Source organism: Peromyscus leucopus, chromosome 19, assembly GCF_004664715.2.
Source record: "Peromyscus leucopus breed LL Stock chromosome 19, UCI_PerLeu_2.1, whole genome shotgun sequence".
NCBI lineage: Eukaryota > Metazoa > Chordata > Mammalia > Rodentia > Cricetidae > Peromyscus > Peromyscus leucopus.
The window spans coordinates 4,387,029-4,413,686 of NC_051079.1; the positions used below are offsets into that span (position 1 = coordinate 4,387,029).

Genomic DNA, 26,658 nt, shown 5'->3' on the forward strand with positions numbered 1-26,658 from the left:
TTTCTTCTTCTCTGTGGAAGCCTGTCACGTTATGTTTATATTCTCTCTCTTGCCCCCATTTTCTCCTAGGGTATTTCAGGTCTTAAAATGGCAGAGGTACCTCTCCACCTCCCTCCACCAAGGAGACCTGTGTCGCTTAAGAACCCCACACGTGAGATTTCCCACTGCCTTCCCACTTTCAGGACACCTTTCCTGCTTTGCTTCCTGGTCTCTTTGCGACAGTTTCCTCACCCCTTCAAGTACTCTGAGCTACCAGAGAGACAGCCCTTTAATCCCCCCACACAGAGGTGTGCTGTAACTATGGTGAGAGCAATCTATAACCCTCACATCCTTATACAATTTGCTCCTCCAAGTTAATTTGAATTCATTACAATAAAGCAGTATAATTAAAAAAAGCACTCTTTAATGTGAAGTATTTAACATGATCCTGGAAGAATGACAGTCTCCACTAGCAGAGGGCCAGGCGGCAGGCATGGCGCACACTCACGCAAATTCAAAGGTGAGCCGTAAACAAGTACACAGAGCCGCAGCGCCATGCATAGAGGGCCAGGCAACGGGAGGCCTCATTCTAATCAGTCCTCAAAGGAGCCTGCCACACAGAAGTGGCACTTATTCTAATTTAAAGCCCTCATGCTTGCTTCAGTGTTGCAAAATTTATAAAAGAATAACTTCATTAAACCGCCCGGTACTTCAAACACAAATGCAAACCAGTCCCAGTTCAGAAGGCGCTGGACCAGAGGAGAAACAGGCCCGGGACTGAGGGAGGCTGCGTCCGGGTGCAAGTCCTCCGTCACCAAGGACTTGGGCTGCACGGCTTCTTCTGTCAGGATGCCGGCTGTTCTTGCGAGCCTGCCTAGTAACAGTGGAAATCACTCAAGGCGGCTGGGCAAGCTGTGTCACAGGCAGAAATACGTCTGCAGTCCACGAATGAGCACTGTTCAACGTTCCTTGCCTGGCCTGGGAGGAGACTGATTCTCTGCACTCCACGATTACAGCTCCCATTTACTTGGGTATGTATTTCAGGCTTGCTTAAGTTGTAGCAAAGCTGATGTTAAAAAAGACTTCCCCTTAACCCTGGCACTGAAGAAGAAGGAGAAGGAGGAGGAGAAGGAGGAGGAGGAGGAGGAGGAGGAGGAGAGGAGGAGGAGGAGAAGGAGGAGGAGAAGAAGAAGAAGAAGAAGAAGAAGAAGAAGAAGAAGAGTTAAGGGGTAACCAACTTCTGCATCCATGCATGGTGCTGGAAGGAAAAAGTACCAGCATCCTAACCGAACACTCTTAGGAAGCCTCTTTTCTCCCCAGATCTCTAGGAATCAGTACAGTAAAATAACTCCAGGCTAGAGTCCAGAGCCACATGGCCGCCTGTGCTGAAGCACACCTCATCTGGGGCCGAACTGTCAGCAGACTTCACAAAGTCCTATGTATACATTTGAAATGCAATGCAAAGGCAAATCTCACAGCTTGCACGGAAACAGCCACCCTTTGAGAGCGTGGGAGGAGCCCAGGAGCTGGACAGTCCTCTCCTGAGGGAGCCCAGGAATGAATGGCACTTCTCTTTTCCCGTTCAGGGTTCTTATTAAACTGGTGCTAAATTTTGCTTCGAAGAGGATAGAGTAAGGGTTCACAAAGGCCCCCAAATGACAGTCTACGGATGGATAAGAGGAACTGGCCTTAGGGAACACAACTATACTTCTGCAAGGATCACTAAAGGAAAACAAAACAAAGCCCCAAACAAGACCGGCTCAATGTCTTTCAGAACTTTAGAGAGGGAGCCTTGGTCTTGGCCGGAAGGGAGACCTGTGGTAGGGTAGCCATGTCAGGTTGGCTGACAGATAGACAGACAGACAGACGGATGTGAAAACTTAGCGCTACCATACCCCCACACACAGGAGCTGTGAGTCACACCACCCCTGGAGAAACAAATACTGAAACAAATTCTCGGATTCTTTACATCCAAATCATACAATCTTTCGAGGTACGTGGGCATTCTTTTTGTCCTCTCCACGAATGAACTGGAGCTAATCGGATGGAGTGAGTGAGGTAATTCAATTACAGACAGCCTTTATTATATAATAAAATATGGATTATTGATCTTAGGGAGCCATTGATGCATGATGAGGCAAATCCAGGGCCCGAAACCTTGAAGATCTCAATTCGCAGCTGTTTTTATTCATGTTTTGAAACTAGAAACTGTTTTCACTTGTGGAAAACCATCAAAATAAAACACTGCTAACTAATTAAGCCCGGTGTTCCAAACAGAATGAATTCAAGGTTAACCTAGAGGGCTGAGCTGGAGGCCTGGGAGGATTCCCTGGAAGGGGTGTAGTCCCTTGCTGTACCTTGCAGTGGAGGCTGGGGGACAGCTAAGTGAGTCCACACTGTGCATGCAGTCAAGACTTACTTGGAAACCTGGGATTCACTTCCCAGGCTGCTCGCCACACTTCCAGCGGGATACTGAAAACCGAGTGAACGGCACCTGTTTCCCATTCAGGGTAGCGCAGGTGGGGACGGCAGGCTCACAAGGCAGTCCTGGGCTGTCCTAACAAAGGCCTTGTCCCTGGTCCCAGGGACAAATGCAAAGGATCAACCCCAGATCTGTGAGCAATCAGCTCTAAGTGACAGGGTCACCTGGAGAAGTGGGGTCAGAGCCAACCCTAAAAAGGGGAAAAAAGGAGCTAGGTGCTGTCTGTCCATGTCCCTCGGTCCCTTGTAAATCTGCCCTAAAATAAGACATCAGGGCTTACTGTTATTCATGTTGTGCCACACAGTTCGGCCCCACTGTTCCTTCCCCAGATCTTGTAAACTTCTTGCTACTCTTCCTTCTGACGGGAGTTCGAGTCCTCTGCTCCTCTTTCTGGGCCACATGGACTCGCGTGATCTCTCCCTGTAGCAGCACGGACGCGAACATGCTCTCCCCCCTCCCTGTGGTTTCTGAGGAGTGAAGCCAGGCTCTGTGCGTTGGTGGGCACCCCTCCCGCACACAGGTAAACGTTCGTGTGGTGTGTTTTGGAAATGACTTCTGTGAAAGGGAGGAAGGAGGGATGTGCAACGATGCTCGGGCAAAGTTGCAGACTGTTCGTGCGGCTGCAGTCCAGAAAATGAATCCAATTTTTCATTCTGTCATTATAAATATTTCATTGCAAATGGTACTGATTTTCTACAAGTGTGGTTAAGCAAAGGGCCTCTGTGTGAATATTTAAGGGGGAAAAAAACCCTAGGAGGAGGAAGACAACGAAGAAGAGGGAAAAGGGGAATGAAAGGTTAGCAACCAATTAATTTCTTACTTTAAATGTAAAAGGATGCTGGGAGAAATTCAACAGTGATGTAGTGTGTGACTCAAAGAAGAAGAAAAAAACATTTACTCTGCTCTTCTTCTGACAGTTTCTCATAAAATATCTGCAGTCCATCTATCTTTTAGTACTCCAGGCTCCTCTGGAGAGCAGAAAATGGTGGTTTAAAGCTCACTTCAGTGCCAGTCTGCGGGAGATTGCTTTCCACAGGACCCCCGCTGATGGAGGCCTAGGGGAAGAGGCCCAGGAGTTATTCAATCAGTCCGAGACTCTGGGGCGGCTGGGGGTCCTTTGAGGGCTGATTATAAAGCTGCCCTCCTGTTGCCTGCCTCAGAACAGAACGAAATGAGCAGCCTCTCGCTGAGAAGATTCTGCAAGAAGGAATTTCACCTGTCATGGAGTTTGTCAGAATTTCAGGATTTATCCTGGTGCAAAATTAATAAAATACCAACCAGGAATTCAGGCTGACTACTCGCCTGTGTCATCTCAAAGTGATCTTTCACCCAAGAAAACCTAGCTGGAGAGCCCAGCCACTCCTGCCCTACTTTTTCCTTGGGAGGGTGGAGGAGGTGATGTGACAGATACCACCCCACAGCAGATAGGAACGGCCAGCCAATTACTCGCATGGTGGCCCCCGGGTGCTACTGTCTTCATGGATGACCTCTGACCTTGCCTTGGCCCTTCCAAAGCCTCTGAAATTAACTGGAGTCTGAGCTTCCTGAAACGATTCTGGAGTCTATAACACAGTAGGTCCCCTATGGCATCCTACCTGTTAAATCACACGCTGGTTTTCCAGACCCTTGAAAGGGGAGTGTAACAGTGGATCGTGTTGATGGCACAGGATCAGGAAGCCTCACAGATTAATCTGGGATCACCCAGCAACAAGCAGGTCTAGGTTCAGATATTTGAATCCACACTCCCTCCTCCCCTGTCTCTTTACCTCTGGGCTTCCAGGAGAAGCAGGGCGAGCAGGGACGTGTGCAAGCATGGCCTGCAGGCTCGGGGCTCAGGACTTCTCTGCTCCAACCACTTCAGAACCTAGCTTGCAGCACTCTGCTCACCACAGCTATTTTCAGTGACATCCTTTGAACTGAGGTCCAGGTAGCCCCAAGGTAGTCAGTGTTGGACCTGAAGAAGGGGTGGCGTGTCATCACAGACACGCTCCCTATGTGGGGCTGGGACCACATTCATGCCACTAGCTGGTCGGTCCACGGAGAGAGCAGGAGGCACTTCTCAGAACCACTCAGTCAATCCCCACTGCAGAACCTCAAGGCTGCTCGGGGACAGGATGAACTTGGGTTGCTCTGGCCGCCTGTACTGCATCTCTGGGCTCCCAGGTTGTTGAGGTTACCCCTTACTAGATAGTGATTGACAGTAATTTTGGGCTCCAAGTCAGCCATGGTCTTAAGGCATTACTGCTTCTCTGTCTTGACATCACCAGGTCATCCTGCCCACCTCTGTGTTCAGCCAGGCAAGAGCCCTGTTCTGTTTTGGAGAACTACCTTCACAAATCAGTAACAACTGGACAGTATTAACACCAGGAGATAGTATGGGAGGGAGGGAGAGGGGAGAGGCTGTCTCTCTCTCTCTCTCTCTCTCTCTCTCTCTCTCTCTCTCTCTCTCTCCTTGCTTGGACGTGAGTGCACAGATGGTGGTCGGGACACAGGGTGCTCTCAGCAGGCTTCACTGCAGATGCCTTAACTCCACAGAGGAAAAGGGCTTCCCACCAGCAGCGTCATGAATTATAACTGAGTACGGGAGTGAGGTCTCGGTGCCTGTCTCACAGCAAATATACTGTTCCATTTTCCTGCACAGTGACCTTTCACCCTTATAAACTCCAAGCATCGCCCAGCACACTGATGATATTTAATGGCAGCGAGTCTCCTTTTATATGTGTAGAAGGCACACAGGCTTAGCAGATGTACCCAGGGTGTGGGGTGGTCAATTATGAAATTAAGCTTTGTTGATAGAGAACAGGAAGCCTTTGATGGCCGGCCGAGTCAGGTTTCCTGGGAAGGAGGATGGGCTCTGGCGGCCTAGCTGAGGAGTTGCCTCCATGCAGGAGGGGGCTGTGTGAGGAAGAGGATGACAGCCCCGCCCCCAGCCCCCAGCCAGGAGGCAGAGAAGATGCCTTCCCTTCCCAGGCTTTCCTCTCCTATGCAGAAGCCCTTCCTGCCTCCTAAGCGCTTCCCCTGCTTATTCAGCGAAGTAATCAATGAAGGAGACCTGTTATTTTAGGCAGTTTGGAATTTCACTGCTTTAGAAAAAGGACTCCTTTACCCTGCTTTTCACTCTCGTTTAGAGAGTTGCTGCTCCAAATGACAGCACCGCGAGCCGCCGTGCTTTTAAGCACCATTCATCTCCCCCGCCCGTCTCAGGCTTTTACAGAACACCGATTTCCCTCCAATAAGGGGAACTTACTCCTTCATAGCTGCAGGGCACAGCCTGTTACGAGCTGTAGATTCGCTGCAAATATAACAATAAAGGGTACAAATGTGAAGTCCTCTTAAAATACACGCTGGCTCTGAAGCTGCCTTGCCTTAGCAAACCCGACCAAGGGTAGCCTATCAATCTTTCTCCAAATGCTCAGAACAGCTCATTGCTGGGCGGCAGTGCGAGGATCATCACCTCGAGGGATCTGGAAGATGCTGGCCTGGATTCTCTGCTCATTTCAGGGGATTGATAGTTCAAGTCTGTGATTGTCATCTCTCTTTCCCTAATTGTCACAACAGTTGGGTCTAGATGTGGTGTTTTCCAATAGTCAGACGGAAGTTTGTAAACACCAAGGTTTATTCCTGGCACTTAGTCTCTGCTAATGTGAGGAATCGACCCACGCGCACAGCAAACATCTAAAACAGGAACACATGCAGGAATTCCGTGAGCCTGTCTGGACTGCAGAATGTTCTAGACATTTGGGTTTCCAGACTGTTCCAATGGATCTGACTACAAAGGTGCCCAGGCAGAAGCTCCTGTTCTGTAGTCTCTTGTTCCTAATGGAGGCAGATCTGCCTGTGGTGTGGCAGCAGGCTGCCTTGGCCACGATGCGGAAGACCACAGGGCCAGAAAGGCCCAGCCAAGGCAGCCTGTGGCAGAGGTGACAAACACTTCCAGGGGGTGGGGAGGGGGGGCTGCAGAACTGGCCACAGGGCTGTCGGGACGCCCTAGCTGGATGCTCCATAAAGTCGAGCTGATGGCAGTTCAGAGATGGCCATCTGTCGTCAACTCTGGGCCAGACAAAAAATAATGTAATGGCAGCTTGCTTACAACAGGGCTGTTGGAGGAGGAAGCCGGACTGAGAACGAAGAGGTGGTGCTCCCCTTTTTAATAGTGAAGCGCAGCCATCTATATGAACATCAAGAAATTAATGGATGGAGAATTTCTGAAAACTGAGCTGGGGGGGGGAGTAGTAGAAACTATTCAGATGCAAATCAAGTGTTTTCTGCTTACTGCAATTACCCCGCTGCCCTGATTCCGGTCACATTAACCACTTGGCTCTTGGAGGTCTGACTACCAGGACACACGGTGGAGCAGTGAGGGCCAGACTTAGAAATGGGTGAACCCAGGTTGTGCCTCCAAGCATGCACACACAGATTAGACATTTGTCGGGACAAAATGGGTAATTGAAAATGCTTTTAGTCCAAATGAGTTCACTGCGACAACTACACTTATCTTTTTGCATGCTTGCTTAATTTCTAGATGTAGTTTTATTAAAAACAAAATAAAACGACCTCACTTTATGATGCATTGTGAATGTGAGATAACTACAAACTTTTCTCTTTATTCCAGAAAATCCCCAGCACTCGCGGCAGGGGTGGATATATAGTATTCTATATAACAATGTAACAGTCACACCAAGGTTAGATTACCTATGCCCCATTTCTGGGTCTGACCTGATTAACTCTCTGCCTTCACTGGTAAGGCCAATCAATCCTGATTGAATTATCCAATATTAACAGCTGAAAGTGATCAAAACTAATGGTGAAAACACAGCACCAATCAATAAATCAATGCAAATGATTCGGTTCCTAGAGATCCGATCAAATAAAAGAGATAGATCAATTTAACCACTGAGCAAATTAAGTGGAAGTTGCCGTAGTACCAATTTGCTTCCAAAGCCCCACAGACCCACAAAGCAAAGAAATGAAGCGATGTATGTAATGGGCCAGTTCCAGAATCATGCACTCATTTGACACAATTTATACGCTTGCAAATCTTGGCGTCTTCCTGATATGTTTAAGGGCTGACCAGGAGCTATGCAGAGACTCTGTGGTGCTAAAGAACCATGGCGCCGAGGGGTGCAGGCCAGTAAAGAAGGAAGGGGAGGGATGACGGTCCTTCCCAGACTATCCTCCTGAGGGACTGTTACAGAACCGGATGTGCCAGGTCTAGACAGAGTGAGGCGCAAACGTTCCATCTGGGGCCTCAAAGGAAGGTCCTCTGAGATTAGGCAAGGCAGGTTGGGATTACGACTTTTATAGTTTGAGTGGGGATAATGACAGAAACTTTAATGTCTATGAGAAATAAAAGTGAAGCACTTGAATCACATAGAAGACCTGTGAGAAGATGGGCTTGGGGGGGGGGCAAACAGTTTTCCAAGCGTTCAATTTGGATTTGCTGCAGTTTCCCTTCTTCCTGTTTGTGGAGGGATTTCAGGGTCAGTTGGAAGGGAACATGACAACCACACCCACTTTCCACCTTGCTGTCTGTGAAGAGGCAAGAGAAACAACCCTCTGTCTTGACCTTAATTGGAGGGAGCTGGCACAGTGCTTAGAAATAAGACCCCTGGAAGCCAGCTTGTACAGTCAGATGCTAAAAACAGCAAACCAAGACCTAATGCAAGATAAGGATAAAGATGAAATAAGCTTATCAATAAGTCAAGGCATGACTGACTGAAAAATCATGCCAGCAAACTGAGAAAATGGAGGGAGTGTCTGATCTCTAGGATGGAGATTTTATTTCTAGAAAGTGGCCGATCTTGACTTTGCTCTCTTGGGTCAATGCTAGAAATGTAGGATGCCAGGGAAGCACTGGTCAAGGGCTGTCTGATGTCCGTCTTTCTTACCAACCCAGGGAAGGTCCCTCCCCGGACTTCCGGGCTGGAGAGTACAATGCCCTCTGCTGGAATCGTCCTAACAACAGATTACATAGCATCTCATATAAGAGTAATTTACCTATATCATACCTCTGAAAGTTGAATGGAAATATATTTTGAATTATTTTTGGTATCTCACAGCATGATTGGCATCATGGCACATGTAAGATACGGAAATATGTTTTTATGCGTATTTTTAACTCCCCCCAACCTAATAACATCCCTGGGACAGTGTACTTGTGATTCTGACTATTGACAAAGGACCCCTGAATGCCTCAATGCACATAATTCGATAATCCGAAGCACATAATTGCAGCACCTATACTGAAAGGCCAGCCGAGAGCCAGTTAGCAAGGGACCCAGTGAGCCACATTTCAGAGCTGTCCTTGTCCTGTGCGTCCCTGCTCATACACAGCAATTCATTTTTCTCTCAGAAGTGTGACCATAAACCTCAAGCACTAGTAAAACTGTGGCGTGAAAAATATGCATCAAAATCAGGTGACATGCTGGAAAAGTGATTTGAGGGGGAAATCAAACAGCTGCAGAGACATTGACAAATGTAAACGACAGTGATGTCTGGAATAACACTCCATCCCCCCAACGCCAGATGACTACTGTATTCCCTCTCTCACTCTTTTTTTTTTTCTGAGACAGGGTTTCTCTGTGTAGCTTTGCGCCTTTCCTGGAACTCGCTTTGGAGACCAGGCTGGCCTTGAACTCACAGAGATCTGCCTGCCTCTGCCTCCCGAGTGCTGGGATTAAAGGCGTGCACCACCACCGCCTGGTGACTACTGCATTCTCAATGTGGAGTCACAGCATTTGCTACGATGTAATGAAGAGAGAGATGAAATAACAAAACAGTCTGGATGCAAAAGGGGCCGAAATGCCAGCTTCTCAGAGTCTAAGCTCAGGTAGGCCAATCTGTTCTACCCCACTGCAAGAATCCATTAAATCCCTCCATGATGGCTGACTTCCTCAGAAGCCAGGAGGGAGAGGATGGCTAACACGGCCACTCAATTGCAGGTGTTCCAGATCTGTCAACTGAAGAATGACTGCTGTGCTGTAAAAAGTGGACCCATTTGACAGATCTTTAAGATGCTCACCACCGCACAAACCACTTTGGATACAAATGTGCATTGAAGGATATTATTCTTGACCACATCATGCTCTCTTAAAGCGGCAGCCCTATGTTCTGCCTTGAGGATTTATTTTACTATTTTAATTATTTGCATGTGTGTAGTGTGTGTGTGTGTGTGTGTGTGTGTGTGTGTGTGTGTGTGTATGTGAGTGCACACAGGCACTCACATATGCACACATTCATGTGGAGGCTTGTGAAGCCGGAAGAGGATATCACGTCTCCTGAAGCGGGAGTTATATACAGGGAGCTGGGAGCTGCCTGACATGGGTGCTGAGAACCAAACTCAAGCCCTCTTGCAGGAGCAGCAACTGCTCTTAACAGCTGAACCATCTCTCTAGCCCCATAAATTCTGCTTAAAAAAACAACAACCCTGTGGTCTATTAGGGAAACATGTGAAACCCTGAACACATTCATTTATTTTCCAAATAATATAAAGTTCTATTTGTTGAAATAATGGGCTTTTATTCCCAAACACCTTAGCTTTCTTGCCGCATGCCTTGCCTAATACATCAGGTTTTCTCACAAGAGTCTGTACGTGTGGGTGGATGGGAATCCTCCAGGAAAACGCAAAGATACTATCCCAGTAAGAACGAAACACTATACACCTATATCTCCGGACTTTGGGTCAGCAAAGTTACAGAGTTGACTGGAGATGAGGGCCGCACCCTAACAAATAGTGTATGTCCCTGTCCTACATGGGGTATTCCACAGAAAGAGGGTTCGGACTGCCTGACTAAACATAGTGACAACCAAAGATGTTCAAATAATAAGACTGAGTGCTCACTCTCCTGAAGAGGGGCAGCGTAGGAGGAATCACCTAAATATGGATTGGTTTTGTATGCAATGCAGTGAAAGAACACCCCATATATATTTGCATTTATATACATACATGTCTATGTAATTGCATTCTCACACAAAAACGTGGTAACATTCCTTAACATCGCTTCCTCTGTCAGTTATCTACCCATCTATTCACACATATAGGAAACACACACATATATACATGTGTAAACACATACAGAGAGGTAGACTTTATATCCAACAAGTACACAAAAACTGTTTTCATATTTTACCTGTGAACTAGTGAAGAAAATGTCATAAGATCATGTCCGCATCATTGAAGGATATGCCACAGTGGTGCTGCTGAGCAGTTTAGGATGTTTATTCTATGCTTACCCCATTCTTCTCACCCCAAAGTAAGAGGCAGATAACTTGAATGCTTTAAGATCTCGTACATAATTTCAGCTCTTGGAGATTTAATTTCATGCTCTCCTGTGCAATGTCCCTTCTGAACTTTAATGGTGTAAACAAGTAGGTGAGTTCTAGTGCCTTAAAATTTAATTTTTTTTTTTTTACATAAAAGGGTACAAAGGACAGCAGCTGATAAATTAGCTGAATCTTTCCATTCTGTTATTTTTGTGATAGTATTTTCTACTGTAACCTTAATCAGTTCAATTTTCCTGCATCCTAGCAATGAAAAGAACTCTGTTTTCTATTTATTTTCTCTACAGGATATTAATCAGTATTTTAAAACCACATGAATTTCACTTTCAAAGGTAATGTGGGTACTGAAAGAATAGGTACATGAACTTCTAGGGTCCAAATGTAATAGTAAAGAAACTGTCAAAATAAAGAAAGTCAACTTGATCCATTTCTCTCAGTGTTGCTGAAACTAGAGCCAGTGCTATTACTGAGCTTTTTAGAAAACAGACCTTTAGATATTCCCATGGCTGGATTACAGCTTTCCAAAATACTGAATATAAAGTCAATATTTCATCTCAGATTTGCAACAATTATTCTTAGCACCCATCAGTGCTGTTCTTATTTAAGGAATGGTGCACACAGAGGCAGAGTATTGGTATTGACGTCAAGACAAACATGCATGTTCCACAGCTCTGGACCACACAGCAAACCTCCTCTGGCTCATATCCCAATTAGAGTGAATGAGTCAGAAGTGTCTTAAGAAACTTCATGAGGCCACAGAGATCCAGGGTAGAGGAGAGATCAGTGTGTTCTAGAATGCCTACCTCAACGTTTCCTGGGGACCTCTGTGTCCAAGGGAACAGAGAGAGCAGTGCATTCTAGAATGTCTACCATAATGTTTCCTAGGGACCATCTGTGTCTAGGGGGATAGAGAGCAGTACATTCTAGAATGTCTACTATGACACTTCCTGGGGACCTCTGTGGTTGCCTAGATCCTTGTAGGGTGTCTGAAAGATCAACACTACTTCATTACACCATTTGACATTGTTTGTGTAAACACTCTCCTCCTCACCTCAAGGGGCTACAAGGAGGTGTGCTGACATCACCCTGTGGACAGCCCATTCTCCCTATGTTTAACCCACTTCTCAATCTGGAAGTTAGGGGAAAGTAATGGATTACTATAAAATATCAACAGATGGAAACCCACACAAACCAAAGCTCTTTAAGGTCCTTCAAGAAATTTCTGAGTTGACTAAGTCTTCAGAGAGCTGGAGAAATACACTTCAAGAGAGTGAAGATTGTATGTTCCAGGAAACCTCTCTTTTGGAAGTATGTGTCTAATTGTGTCTGATCTAGTGTGGGTCACAGGTCACTACCACCATAGTGCTGAGCTCTCTCTGTGAAAGACACTGAAGATACCCCAGGTTGGAATCCGCCCTTACAGTACCAAAGTAGAAGTCTAGTGCAAGCACTGAGATGTGGGATAGGCTTCAGTCCCTACACAATGTCTACAACTTTCATCCCAAACTGTTACTTCATTCTGTTTCAAATTTTACATACTAATGAGCAGAACAACTGAGTGTTTTGATCTTTTACAGAGTCAGAAAGACCAAGCCCCATATGGTTTACTCTTTAGCACATGCTGCAATAAAACCAGTATTTTTTTCAAGAAGGAATGTAATGTTGTTTTAGTATGATACAAGCACAACTTGGACTATTTTCTATACTTGTTGGCAGACACATGTGATGGGATCCAGTGCTTAGAAGTAATAAAATGTTCAACAGCGACTTTAGTTTGCTTTCACTGCCTATGGTGTAACTCAGTGGGTTCATTTAGCTCCGAAATGTCATCTAACTTCGTTGTTTAGAATAATAACCGAGCAGACAAACTGTGGATTCTCTATTCTGATATACAGCTCCTCTAAATCTTGCACCACTGAAACCACCCTGTTGCCGGGGCATGAAGAGTGGTGGGTAAGAACAGGGTAGATCTATGGTGCTTGGTCTTGGCTCTGGGCGTAGAAACCAAATCCACACCAATTTCAAGCCAAAGAGTACTGTCGGTAATGTCCATAATCAAAGATTCCAGTGCAGCTCCACTTTGCCCACGGGAACCAGCAAGGTTCAAGAAATTTACTCATGAGGATATTCCAGATCTTACTCTTTTTTCTTCCTTTTAAGACACAAAAGGCAATGAAAGGGTCCTGTTTCTCTAACTGACAATTCCAGAACAGAATCCAGGTTTCCCTGTCTTTGTTGCCCCCCCCCCCATTTTGTTTTGGTTTTCTTGAGACAGAATGTCTTGGTGACTTCATAGTTTCTGTTTGTGGGGCTGGCCTTGAACTTGTGATCCTGGGATTGCTGGCATGTGTCACCATGCCCTTTGAATCTCGTTTTCCTTCCCTTACTTTTCCATGAGGCCTGGGTTAACCCAAGGCCTTGTGCATGACAGCAAGTACTCTACTCCTGAGTCACATCCTCAGCCTCTTGATTTGACTCCTAGTTTAGCTTCTATTCCTGAGAGTCACTCAAGCAACCAATCATGCATGTTTTATGTCTTATACCTTATATTTATATCTATAATTTCATTTTTGCCTTATAACAACCTTTGAGGGTGAAGTTTGTTTGTTTTTTTTTATTGCATCTGAGGTTCAGAGAAATCATGGACCAAGACCAGTCACACATCTAGTAAAGGGTACATTCAAGGCCCAAGCCAACACCTTGGGTGCTCAGATTTCAACCTAAAAGCTGCGGTCTCAGTAGTAATTATTCAGTTGCCTGATGTGGAACAAATACATCCTGGACAAGAAAGAGTATAGCTTCTTTCATTCCTCCTCCCTTCATCCCTCACTCTCCAATGTTCAACCTTCTGGACAACAATGACTGGATATCCATCCAGCATGGCTCCCAGTGGGAAAACAGTATGAATAAAACAAGACTTGGGAGAATGAGCTATGACAAGTGAGGTGAATGATCCTGCAGTCCAATAAACCTGACCCCTACATCTTTCATGCTGGGTCAGAAGGTCCAATTATAGGTCTCTTCTAGTTCTTTTTATGATTGACAGCAGCCAGAGGCAAAATTATTTTGGTGTCTATTAATCTGGTCTCTAATTTTCTTTTTGCCCCCAAACATATAAGAGCATCAGAGTAGCCCAGGGTAAGAGAGATTCTGAATCCATAGTTAACATGCTCTGTGAGAGTGCCAAGCGGGCTCAGTCCCAGCCTTCCTCAGGAGGCATTACCTGCAGCTCTGTTTGGAAGAAAAACTTCTGTGGACATTGCGTGCAGTCGTAGATCTTGTCTTCTTGTCCATGGGCAGAGAATATGTGCTGCTGCAGCTTGTTAGCTTGGACAAACACTGAAATGACAAAGAGATGGGAGCGTGGTTACTGTGCGCTGAGCCCACGAGTCGCCATCAACAGGCAGCAGGGAGAACCAGTGTCACACCTCCTGGCTCGTGAAGTCTGGGGAGAGCAGGATCACAGTTGCGCATGGCTGGGCCCTGGCCTTTGTTAGCATGCCCTCTACCCAGCACCCAGTGCAACCCAAAGAGCTCCAAAGCAATGGTTTATGGAGGCCCTGCTCCCCTATTAATCTTTGAAAATAAAAGCTGAGAATTTTCAATACACAGCTCTGTCTCATAAGAAATGACTCCTACTTTGCAGCAACCTACAGGTTAAGAAATCATGGCTGCCCAAACCCTGTTTATTGCATTTGCCTAAAGTTATAGCTAGCAAACAGTTCTCCATTTAAATGTGTTAATGCTAAAAATTATATCCCCCAGCTACTCTGGGGCACTGTCTATAAATGTGCAGCAGAACGGCAGGTAAATTCTCTTTGGATACTTTAAGATCAACTCGGTCTACACACGGAATGCAAGGGTTTCAATAATATAAACATGTTCAATTTTAATGACTACAAAACAAGGCCCTAAGACTGTGTAACAGTTTACCTAGGAGACATACTATTAATAATTAAATTGTATATGCCAGAGGCGCTGTTTGGGTTGGCAGAGCTGACTTCTGATGGATGCCTGGTGCACTGTGACCTAAAAAAGTTTGCATCTACAATATTAATCTGTATAGGCAGGGAAAGGACTTATTAAAGATGCTGCCGTTTGACTTCGGCTCCACTCTGATCATTAAAATTATTCTAATTGCCAGACAACCTATAATATTACAGTATTGTTCTTGTGAGTCATACATTTTAATCACATTTCTCATTACCTTAAAAAAACCTCTCAGTTCTCCTTTTGCACCCAACATGCTTCATATTGGAAGGAAGGTTTGATTTTTCTTAATTGTTATTTCCGAATGACTTCAACATACACTAACACAATCACATCCATTTGTACAGAGACCCAGACTGTTCTTGATGTGGCTTTGCTTCCTTACACAGCTAAATAGCACAACAAAAGTGGGATTTCTATGCAGGTTTGCACACACAGCTTCATATGCTTTATGAGGCTCTGGCTGCAACACGAAAGAATTACTTTATTATTAATTGTGCAGACTTGATCCAGTCTTCCTGTATAAAGACTTACTAGGTACCTGGACAAAGGACCTGGATTCTTGACTCTTTGCATCTTAAAATTCATATTCAGAGTGAGAGTGTAACCATAGCTTTAATAAAATAAAACATTGGAAGAGTAAACAAAAGAAACAGGATAAGCAGATGAAATGGGTGTGTGAAGGCCCGTGTTAAAGGCATAGTAATCAACATACTTAGGGTGTGACTAGCCTGAGGTGTGAATGGGTGTGGCCCTGTGTTTCTATTTTATTATAGAACATAAACCTATAGGCTGGATGCAGTGAGGGTAAATAATCAATGCCTGTGATTTTGCCCTGCAAACAAAGAAGTTACTTTTGAGGGCAAGATACCTGTAGCTCTGTTTCTACACACACATTTTTTCTCTTGATGGACTTGGCCACCAAGTCCCAGACACATGCAAAATAATCACTGAGGACTTTTTAAGTAGCTTTGACCTTCTTGGGGCAGCAGTAGAAACATGTATGGTCATACTTCAGCTTCCATGGACTTCTAATAATAAATTCTGATTCTCTCTCTCTCTCTCTCTCTCTCTCTCTCTCTCTCTCTCTCTCTCTCTCTCTCTGTAGTTATCTCTGACAACTGTACCACTGTAATATTTAATAAAGATTTCCTAAAATTGTATAGTTCTATGAACTTTTAAAATCCAATCTGACAAGAAATAAACATCTCTTTTAATTTGTTTACTAGTTCAGAGAAGTCGGGGAGTATTTCAATCACACACACACACACACACACACACACACACACACACACACACACATTAACTTTTCATGAAAATGTTATAAAAGTCTCCACGTTGAGGTCACATATATGTGGAGCACCAGGATCACAATTTCATTTGAACATCAAGATGCTGAAAGGCAGTGTGGCCTTGGTAACCTTTTAACATCGAGAGGAAGCAGAGTGAACCCAACATGGACGTCATTTTCCAAGTGGATAAGTGTAAACTTGGGCGAGAACTTGAAATGCCATTTGTTCATCCTGACAGTTAACCTTCCCGCCCGGCTCAGCCTCTAAAGCAGACTGCAATCAATAATGCTAATCAGCAGAAATCAAACATCTTCCCCCAAATTGAACAGGAGCCGTTGCTGTAAAAGGCCAAGCAGTGGGAAGCCTGGTTGGGAGGAAGGACGTGGCGGGCTGGAGCACACACCCAGGCTCTGATGTGGCTCTGAGAAGTTTCTCACCTGTGAAGCAGACCGGGCACTTGAAGGTGCCTCCCATCCCTTCAAAGCTGTGCTCGATCAGGTGGCACTGCAGTTTGGCCGGGGAGTCGAAGGTCTGGCTGCAGAGTTTGCACTCGTGGTTCAGTCCCTCATCTGCGGAGGAAAACACACGACAGAAAAGGTGAAACCCACCACCTCCGTGACAGACCCAGGGTACCCTCATGGCAAGCGCTTGCCACCACCAAATATAAATATGGAGTTGTGCATAACTACACCACCCAGAACACGCCTGATCCCTAAACACGTAGTTTCTGACCATCTTACATTATTATTGAGTTTATAGCAATTAAACATTAAAATTTAGAAGCCGATAATCAGAAATCATATTTTACTTTGAGGCTTTTAGTGTATCGATAGCAAGGTCTCCACTTGAATGATCATGATTTGATGGGCTCTATATTTCCAAAGGCCTAAGAGAAAGAACAGAGGGAAAAGTGGAACAGCTTCTGGCCCCGCTGCCTTGCCCAGAAGACTGTACAGCTTCTTCTACCCCTGTCCATAGGTTTTCCCGGTGTTCCTCTAGCACAGACTCCTACTGCCGCAAGATGCTCTGCAATTCTGAAGCATCAGTTCATCGGCACTCGATGAGTGCTCGTTTCTCGGCTTTGCGTTCCCAGCCCATCATAATTCAACCCCAGGTCACTGATCCCTTAACTTTGCTTGGCAGTTGTGATTTTGCCCCTGGCCTCTACCTGTCTCGTCTCTACTTTTCTGAGATCCAGGCTCACTTTTGACAAGTTCTAGATTATTAGCTATCATAAGATGGTAGAAGAAATGTTTTGATTGGCTGACAGTTGCCAAATTAACAGTTCCTGGTCTAGCTAGACAGTATCGCCCTCACTAAAGCTAACAACTTGGTGCATGACACAGCTTACTGTGTTTCCCGAGCTGAAGACACGTCTGCAAACACAGATCCGTTCAACCTCACAACAAGTCATGAGGAATGCCATATTACACCCACTGAACAGATGAGAAGCCATGACCCAGAGAACTTAGAATTGTTTTCTGAGTCAGAGGGGCTAATAATTAAAGGACCCAGAACTGAGACCAGCAGTTTGGCCTCAGGGTTCATGAACTCATAGACAGGCTATGACATAACATACACCTGCTATCCCCAGGATGGCTTGTTAGGAAGAGCAGAAGTCAGAGGCTACACTCTAGCCTACGCCCTTACTACGCTATACGCCTGCTTTCTATTTGCAAAAGTTAGAGATATTCCTAAGAGGCATCTCTGTCAGACGCACTAAGACCAGGAGTGTAAGATATCTTTACACCCTGGGAACAGCAAATGTAAAGTCCAAAGGCATTTCCCCAATTCAAAGGCAAATTCCCGCATAGGTGCTTCCCTGGTTGGGATCTGGCAATACGAAGGCCCAATTACAAAGCGAATTATTATTAGCTAACTAGGAGCGAAATCACTCTATTTGTATTCCTAATCTTTCTTCTCACTTAAGTGTGAGCCTTCCAAAGCAGAGGACAGGAATTTGTACAAGGAGAGAGCAAAGCACTAATTAAGCCCCAGTACAGCCTCCATTTCACAGGAGATGGAAACCCACTCTGTATTTGGGTGGCGCAGCAAGCGCCTTGATTATAATTATGTAAGGGGAAGTTTAATTGTGCCTACTGACACGTTACGGGGTTATACAAAGAGCTTTAGGGATTAGATAAGATCAACTGTTCTTTCTTTTCTTCTTTTAAAATCTGTTCCTTTCTTTTAAATCCTAAAGTCCCCCAAATTTCCCAGATTGTAGTCATTAAGAGATATAAAAACACTGAATCATCAAATATAACTAGAAATATTTGCCAAGTTTTAAAATTTCCTAAATATTGTATAACTTCATTTTGAATAGTAAGAAGATACTAAATAGTTTTAATTTCAAAACACCATTTAAAAATTATGTCTGCTTTTCCACATTGTGCTCAATAAGTGCACACAAGAAAAGTAGCAACTAATACAGTTTTCCTCCTCTTTCCCTACTTTTGTTGATGAGAACCAAGGAGCAGCCAGGTGTAGCCATGGGGATGAGCCATGAAACAGCTTTTCTGAGTTCTTGGGTAATCAGACTGTTAGCAGTCTTGCTGAAGTCTTATATGTACACCCAGGGAATTATGCAAGTTAGGAGCTTTTTAACGTGACACTCTCCTTTTTGACTCCACACACTTTGTATACAAAATAATAAGAAAAATGAACAAGATATGTTTGTATGCGTGCAAGGAAAATGTCCTCACCCATTTTCTCTTTTTCAAGCCCAGAGTAAAGCACTAGTACCTCAAAAGCTAAAAAAATTAAATTTAGTCAAATGAATCAAGAAGAGCGACAGTCGGTCATGGAATTACTTGTGTGTTATTGGCACCAACTTGTTTTTCCAAGGTCCTACCCTCTGTGGAATGACTAAGGGGCACCAATGACAGCAATCGTATCAAGCGTTTTTCAGAGCTATTGTTACAGTTTTAAAGCACATTATAGTATTGAAAATTATTACAAGTCCAATTTCCTTCTATTTGTAGGTTAAACAGTGAGGTTCCCTCGCCCCAATAAACGGATCTCCAAGTTATCTGAGTAGCAGAGAAATACATCTCTTTTGCTCCTCAGCTAATAGTACGCACAGAGGGATGCTCTTGCAGATGGACAGAACCCTCAGCATCCTCTCGTCTGTTCCTTCTCCCACGCTCTTCCCACCCTCACTCCGGATCATTACTGTAGGACCGACGGCACGACAAGAGGGTGGCGGACTGATTCAGACACTTTCTCAGTTGTCACTGTGACAGAGGCCTGCAGGAGCAGCTTCCGGGAGGACCACGGTTTAGAGGAGCACAGCTGGTCACGGAGAAGCTAGGGATGTGTGCTTGTTCCATTTGGGAGCATCAAGAAGTAGAGGCCCTGGATGGTGGCGGAGCAGGGGGTAACTCCCCAAGGCCAGCTCCTCAGTGACACGTTTCTCATAGCTAGCCTCTGCTTCCTGAAGTCGCCACAATCTTCCCGAATAGGGGACAGCAGCTGAAAAGCCAGAATTTAGACATAGGAGCCCAGGGGCTACAGCAGGGACCAGAGCAGCCATGTCTACTGCTGGCTAAACTCCGTATTTCTCTTCTGAGGAGGGACAGCGATAAGAGAACACCAATACAACTTCTTGATAAGAGACTCTCAAAAGTAGCGTCATCCAGAGACCCTGCTGAATCTGCCCTCAGGAGTTGTGTGTTCATCTGTGTGGTCAACAGCAGCACTCACTGTTAAAGAACTGAAAACCCACAAAGTGGAGGCCACATCTGCATTAAAGCCATTTCCTTGAAAAAGCTGTTTCTGCAGCTGATGCTCACGGTACTATCAATACCTCCAATTTCAATTTCAAGTGGGATGCACCCTGAAGCCAGAACTTGCACCTTGCTTTCTCTTTTTTAAAGGTGCCAAAGAGCTTAAAAATTCAATCAAAATCACCGTTTCTCCTTTCTGGAAAGGTAGCAGCTGACAGTAATTGGATAATACAGTCTGACTCATTTATTAAAAAGAGATTCAGAGTCAATTGACTTAATAACCATTACAATATTTCATTAAGGCTATAATAGGCTAGCACAGACCTGTTTTTTTTTTCTATGAAGAGTTGTAGGTGGGATCTTTGGATGAAACTTCTAGATGCTTCCATCCCATGTTTTCTGCTAATCTGTAGTCCCCAGACTTTCTACAGTAAGTGTCACTTATCTCTGCATGTTACTCTGAAGGAGGGAAGGACAGGAGAGGAGGGAGGGAAGGTGAGAAAAAGGGAGGGTGAGAGAGAGAGAGAGAGAGAGAGAGAGAGAGAGAGAGAGAGAGAGAGAGAGAGAGAGAGAGAGATCTTTCTGTGTCCTAATAAAGACTGATTACAACACTGGAATCTTTGTAGCTAAAATGTTGATGGGAAATGAGCAATAGGATGGAGTAGAGAAAACACAAGCGCTGTGCATTCAGATTGGACGGATTCCAGTCAAATGAACACGAAAACAGAAATCGGTCCTAGGAAAGGGAGACTAAAAGCAGAGTGCAAATTTCCCAGCCAAAGAAGAATGTTCATTCCAAGCCTGGCTCACTTCGGAATGCACAAATCTTGCATGCTGGCAGTTGTGTGTTACCCAGTGACATGGACAAAAGGTCAGCCTGGCCTTCTCCTTACTGAGCACATACTAGCGGCTGATGAATAGCTTTCCTGGCTACCTACTGCAAGGGAGAACCATGGACGCTTGAGGATAATTGAGAAATAATGTCACACATATAGAAATGAGAGCTAAAACAATTATTTTCATTCGCTAATCTTTATGTAAGTGTGAACATAAATGTAAACAAGAATCAAGTCTACATAAGAGTCTGATACTCATGTAAATATTTACTCCCATATTAAATGTTTCAAGGAATGAGTCTGCATATGTAATTGGTGTGCAACATCATTGCCTGAGAAACGTGATGAATTGTGACGAATTTTGTGCTCCAAGGAAACACTCACGCTGTTTCAATCAGAGCCGGTTCAAAGGTAAGTGGTTCTTTCTGTCCAGTGTCAACTCAGGACCCACAGAACTCTTAATCAGTTTCGATTCAGCAAAGAGCTAACAGTCACCATTTACATGACCAAACACAATACAGGGCCACCAAGTCTAACACAAGACACTGACACTTCAGAAAAGCTTTAGACAGCCTCCTCAACAGCCTACAATGTGACAATGTGTTTCATGTTTATACACCTTTTCCTTCAATAAAAAAACAAAAATCCAGAGAAGCTACAAGCAAATCTTCAGTGGCTGAGTTACATGAAGCTGTTATCTTAGAAATCACTGGGGGCCCTTTTACATCATCTCATCAACATTAGGGCCATTACTGGGGACTAATTTTAATGGTTTATAAGTAGAACCCCTTCTATTTACCCTCAAGAAGGGCTGGAAGGGTCCTCCAGACTCTTCTACAAAAATCTATAGGCTAAAGTCTACCCCCACCCCACACTATCATGCGACAGAAGCCATCCTTAAAAAACTCTGATCTGACAGGGAGTGAACTCTACCCTCAGAATCCAAGCCGAGGAACCAGATGCCCTGCAGCAGTAATTTGTCCCCCCAGTTCAAATGTGTGCGCCACTCTATGCTTACACACATATATTTTTTAAACCCGGGAAAACTATGCCCTGGACCAATTCCCAACCCCCGCCCCCGCCCCGCCGTGCTTTCCTTCTTCCCTGAGTTAATTTCCAAGCGCACATTTATAAGCCAGGGGTCTGAGGACTAACAAAGCACAGGCAGACACGACAAACCCAGCCCTCGGCTACACCGGCTCACCCTGGAAACCAGGGCTAGAAAAATAGGCAGCCTGCACCGCAATTTGCCACGCACGCACGCAGCCGTCCCATTCTTTCTCAGGTCCACGGCACTCTGGCCACAGTAATTTGTTGCGTTACACACTACACATATTTCACAACTGTAACATAAACACACCAAGGTGCTAATTTGGCAGTGGAGAACATGACTTAGGCTGCAAAGTCCGCCAGCAGATTAGTCATTAAGGCGCAGAGTAAGGCAGAATTGGAGAGGACCGAGCAGTGTACAGACCTTCTTCCCCCTTAACACCAGCTAGAAAGTCTGGCCTTATTTATTCTCTGGAAGAATTTAACATGGAAATGAAGTTGCCTGAAGACAGGCGGACACTTTCTGAAAGCTTTCTCACTGGCAATATGGTGATATTTGGTTCGGTCAGGAATCCTAAACCACTAAGAGAGGGAAATGAGATTTTAAGGATAAGACTTCTTACAATACAATACAAAAAAAAAAAAAAAAAAAAAAAAGAGAAGAGTCCTGAGAATGGGAGTGACCAGCCAGTGGCCCAGATGGTGACCCTCTATACACAAAGTGCCTCAGCCACCGGCATCTCAAGGAAAGCCAAATGCTATTTATGCATCCCTGATGCCCAGGCTACAACAGTACTCTGAAGAGACCTGAGAGGTGCAAGCCTCCATGTAACTCAGGTCCTGATGATTCTTTTTTTTTTTTTGCCAGTAGTCTAAAAGCTGCAATGCTTTTGGACTTTCTAAGCAAAGCCATTGGTACTGACACTGTTGTTTCCTGTCTTGAACTTCTCATTATCAGCAGGACAGGAGCAGGAAATGATTCAACTGGGGTAGGCTGCATAGTACCCAGCAGATTTTAAAGAGCCCAGGGGCTGCCTAGAGCCCCATAAACATCAGCAGCTTGGAAACTAGCAGGGGGTCCAGGTGGGTAGGGGTGGGAAAGGCAGGCAGGGGGATTTTAGATGCTCTGAGATGCAATATCGTCCAACGCCTCAGCTATTATTACTGTTGTGTGAATGAATACCTATTAGAATATGCTCATGGAGGAGGAAAACACTGGAATGTCATTTAAATGATAAACAATGAAACACTGAAAAGGTGGCCTTCCTCTAACCTGGAGGACTCAGCAGCCCTGTTTTGGCACAAGTGGGGGCTGGGATGAGCACACAGACTAAGATAACTCTCCAATCTGAGCAAGGCCCTGGCACCTCTAGCAAAGCCTTTTCTTCCTTATGAATCTGAACATGGGCCTCACAGGTGAAGTCTCGGTGAAAACACAGGGTGCTACCAGACAGACTTGAAAGGAGAGAACTTTGCTCTTAAATGCTTTGGTTAAACAACAGAAGTTTACGAGAGAAAGAGTTTTCTCCAGGGAAACTCCTGTTCAGAGATGCCCGCATTTTACCCACGGGAAAGCATTGTTAAGCACACGAAGAAGGAGGCCTGGAGATGACTCAGTCAGTGTCTGCTGCAGGAGCTTGAGGACCTGAGTTGATTCCCCAGAACCCAGGTACAAAGTCGGATACGAGGGCTGGAGACGAGGCTCAGTGCTTAGGAGTTCATACTGCTCCTGCAGAGGACCTGGGTTCAGTTTCTAGCGCACATAATGAGGATCATAACTGCCTGTAACTTGAGCTCCCGGGAGATGTGACACCAGATCTCAGTGGGCACTTGAACCTGAACTGTTGTGAGTAACACACACACACACACACACACACACACACACACACACACACACACAGGGGTGGGGAGCGGCACTTAAAAATTCTTTAAAAAATGTTGGATATAGAAGCATGTACTTTTAATCCCAGTGATAAGGGAGTGGAGACAGGGAGATTTCTGGAGCTTAGCGGCCAGATAGCCGAGAGTAATCAGAGAGCCCCAGGTCCCAGGGAGAGACTCTCTCTCACAGGACGGGTGAACGCTCCTGAAGAACACCTGAGGCTGAGCTCTGGTCCCCTCACACATGGACATGTACCTGCTACCCCCACCACCACACACACAGAAGAACAATATCCATGCAAACAAGTGCAGGGCGGGGAGTGGGGAGAGCAGTGGGGCTTGAGAGGCACCTGTGAGGTCTGCACAGACACCTCTTGCTCTCAGAAATCCGGCTTCTTGTGAACGACGCGTTGGCCGAGTCTTTTCCGCTGTGCAGGTGGGAAGGCATTCGGTTTCCATGAAGAGGCACTGGGAAGGAACTTTTTTTTTTTTTGGAAAAAGTTTCTCCTGATTTTGAGTGCTTCTCTGATCTCTCTCTCTCTCTCTCTCTCTCTCTCTCTCTCTCTCTCTCTCTCTCTCTCTCTCTCCTTCTCTCTCCAAGAGAAAGTACAGACTGACACAAGGCCAAGTTCAAACCATGACTTGCATTTTGCATAGTGTGTCCTGTGTGATCAGAGACAGGGTCTTCACCACTCAAGAATGCACTTCACTGTCCTCAGGGAGAGTTGAATGGCGGCCCAGGGCATCTTCAAACTAAGGCAGCACCGGGTTTTCCGTTGCATTATCCTCCAGTTCATACAGTATTGCAGGACGCGGAAGGATATGCTTAATTCACTGATCCACACCCCAACCCCAGAACAGTACATGAGTCGCACACAGGTAACAGAGGGCACACGAGTCACACAGGTCACAGAGAAGTCTCTATACTGTATGACATGATACATAAGCAAGTGTTCGTCCTTCCTTCCTCCCTCCCTCCCTCCCTCCCTTCCTTTCTTTCTTGGTGTGTATTTGTATGGCCATATGTATTTCTGTGTGCATGAGTGCAGGTGTGCATGTGTGCCTTTGTGTGTACTTGTGTTTGTGTGTGTGTAAGCCAGAGGTCAACCTTGTTTTCCTCAGGAACTCTATGTACCCTGTTTTTTGAGACAGGGCCTTTGACTGACTGGAAGCTTACTAAGTAGAGGTGGTGGGCCAGCTAGCCCCAGGCATCTGTTTCACCTCTCTAGCCCCGAAGTTACCACCACGCCTGGTAAAACACATGTGTTCTAGACCTAAGGTTATAAGGGTGTGTCACCACACCTAGTAAAACAAATGTGTTCTAGTCCAACAGTTATAAGGGTGTGTCACCATGCCTGGTAAAACACATGTGTTCTAGAGATGGAATTTAGGTTCCCCTGCCTACAAGACACACAGTTTACTATATTGAGGGCCTAAACAAGCTTTCTTAACAATTAATACCCTTATATAACAAGGTGCTATTCTTTTAATTAGTTAAAACAATCATATGGATTTATCATGCCCTTAGCCTGCAGAATTCTCTTGTTTGACATCAAATACCTAAATCTTATTGTCTTTGCATCTGGGTCTTTTTCTACCGGCAGCAGCACAGGGAAATTTACCTTCCAGTACCAAAGCAAAACAAACCAAAAAACAACAAGCAAAATAAAATAAAATAAAAAATAAAAGAGAGAAAAAGACAGAAAGGAAGGTAGGAAGGAAGGAAAGAAGGAAGGAAGGAAGGAAGGAAGGAAGATAAATCTCAAACACACGTTGGTAAAATTGGAAGAGGACAGTTCATGCAGCAACCTGCCGCATGTTATGTCTGTGGGGAAAACATCTTTGAGAACTGAGAGGTGCAGCTGTCAACCTTACCCCACACGGTGGTGGGCCAGCCATGGGAACTGTGAACCAGACATGGGCCGCATTAGGAATGTTTCTACAGTGCTGGGCTGAGTTTCCAGCAAGGGTCAGGGCCTCTGCTTTTCCTTCTTATAAAAAAATCTTCTGCTGCTTGGCATAAAGCCACTAGCTATGTGGAAAAAGTCTCCAAACACTGAAAAGCTGTTTATCTTTGCTAGAAAGCACAGCCTGCTACTGTTGCTGATTTAAAAAAAAAAAAAAAAAACAAGACAGCAAAAGAAATACAAATCAGACAAAGAGATGGCGTGAGGTCTGATGGCTTCTGCAATGTTATCCTGAGTATCTGCGGGTTTAAGACAGTTGGGTATTCTTAAAACATTTTTAACTATGTTTATGTGTATGCATCTGTGGGTAGGCACACACGAGTACAGGTGCCAGCTGAAGCAGAAGTGACAGGTAAATGTTCAGACACACCATGCAGGAGATGGAATCAAATTCTGGTCCTCTCTGGATAGCAGTACATGCTCTTAACCGCTAAGATGGAATTACTCTTATTTTATGTGTGTGACTGTTTTCTGCATGTATGTATGGACACCACACACATGCCTTATGCCTGGAGGTCAGAAGAGGGTGTCCGATCCCTAGAACTGGAGTCACAGACAGTTGTGAGCCGCCATGTTGGTAAAGAAAAACTGAACCTGAGTCTTCTGCAAGAGCAGCAAGTGCTCTAACTGCTGAGCCACCTCTCCAACCTCTACTTGGGCATTTTTGAAGCTAATCATCCTTGTAAGAAACTATTTCATAAGAAACTATCTGATTGATTACTTATTGCAGAGATGAAATCTTTGGCTTACTATGGTGTTTAGAATCTAAATGTATCCCAAACCACAAATTGCGTCTGTGATGGCATGTGTAGGTGGAAGGTGTGTGTGTGTGTGTGTGTGTGTGTGTGTGTGTGTGTGTGTCCTCTCTGACTCCCAAGGACTTAGCCTCTTCCACTTGCAAGCAATGTTAGGAAACCAGGAAGCAGCAAATATGAAAAAAAAAAAATCACAATCCTATATGCATCCTAAACGAGCTGCATTTTTATCTTCTACTGGTGTGACCTCAGGAACTTGGCCTTGAAAAACAGAAGAAGGTAATGGCGCCATAAACTCAGTAAGATTTCTAAAAACAGTTTATTGGAAATGTGAAACTTGCATTCTCCTAATCAGAGGATGCCACCCCTCAGAGAAATTTTCCTGTGCATTATTAAAGTGATATACTGCGGTACTAGT

General features: G+C 45.0%; 1 protein-coding gene across 1 annotated transcript in view; it reads right to left on the minus strand.

Moving 5' to 3' along the window:
• Znf521 (zinc finger protein 521) overlaps positions 1-26,658 on the minus strand; it is a 288,531-nt gene that overhangs the window by 13,421 nt on the left and 248,452 nt on the right. The window contains 2 exon segments of the mRNA XM_028876663.2: positions 13,965-14,080; positions 16,461-16,592. Of these exon segments, the coding sequence (XP_028732496.1) occupies positions 13,965-14,080; positions 16,461-16,592 (248 nt within the window).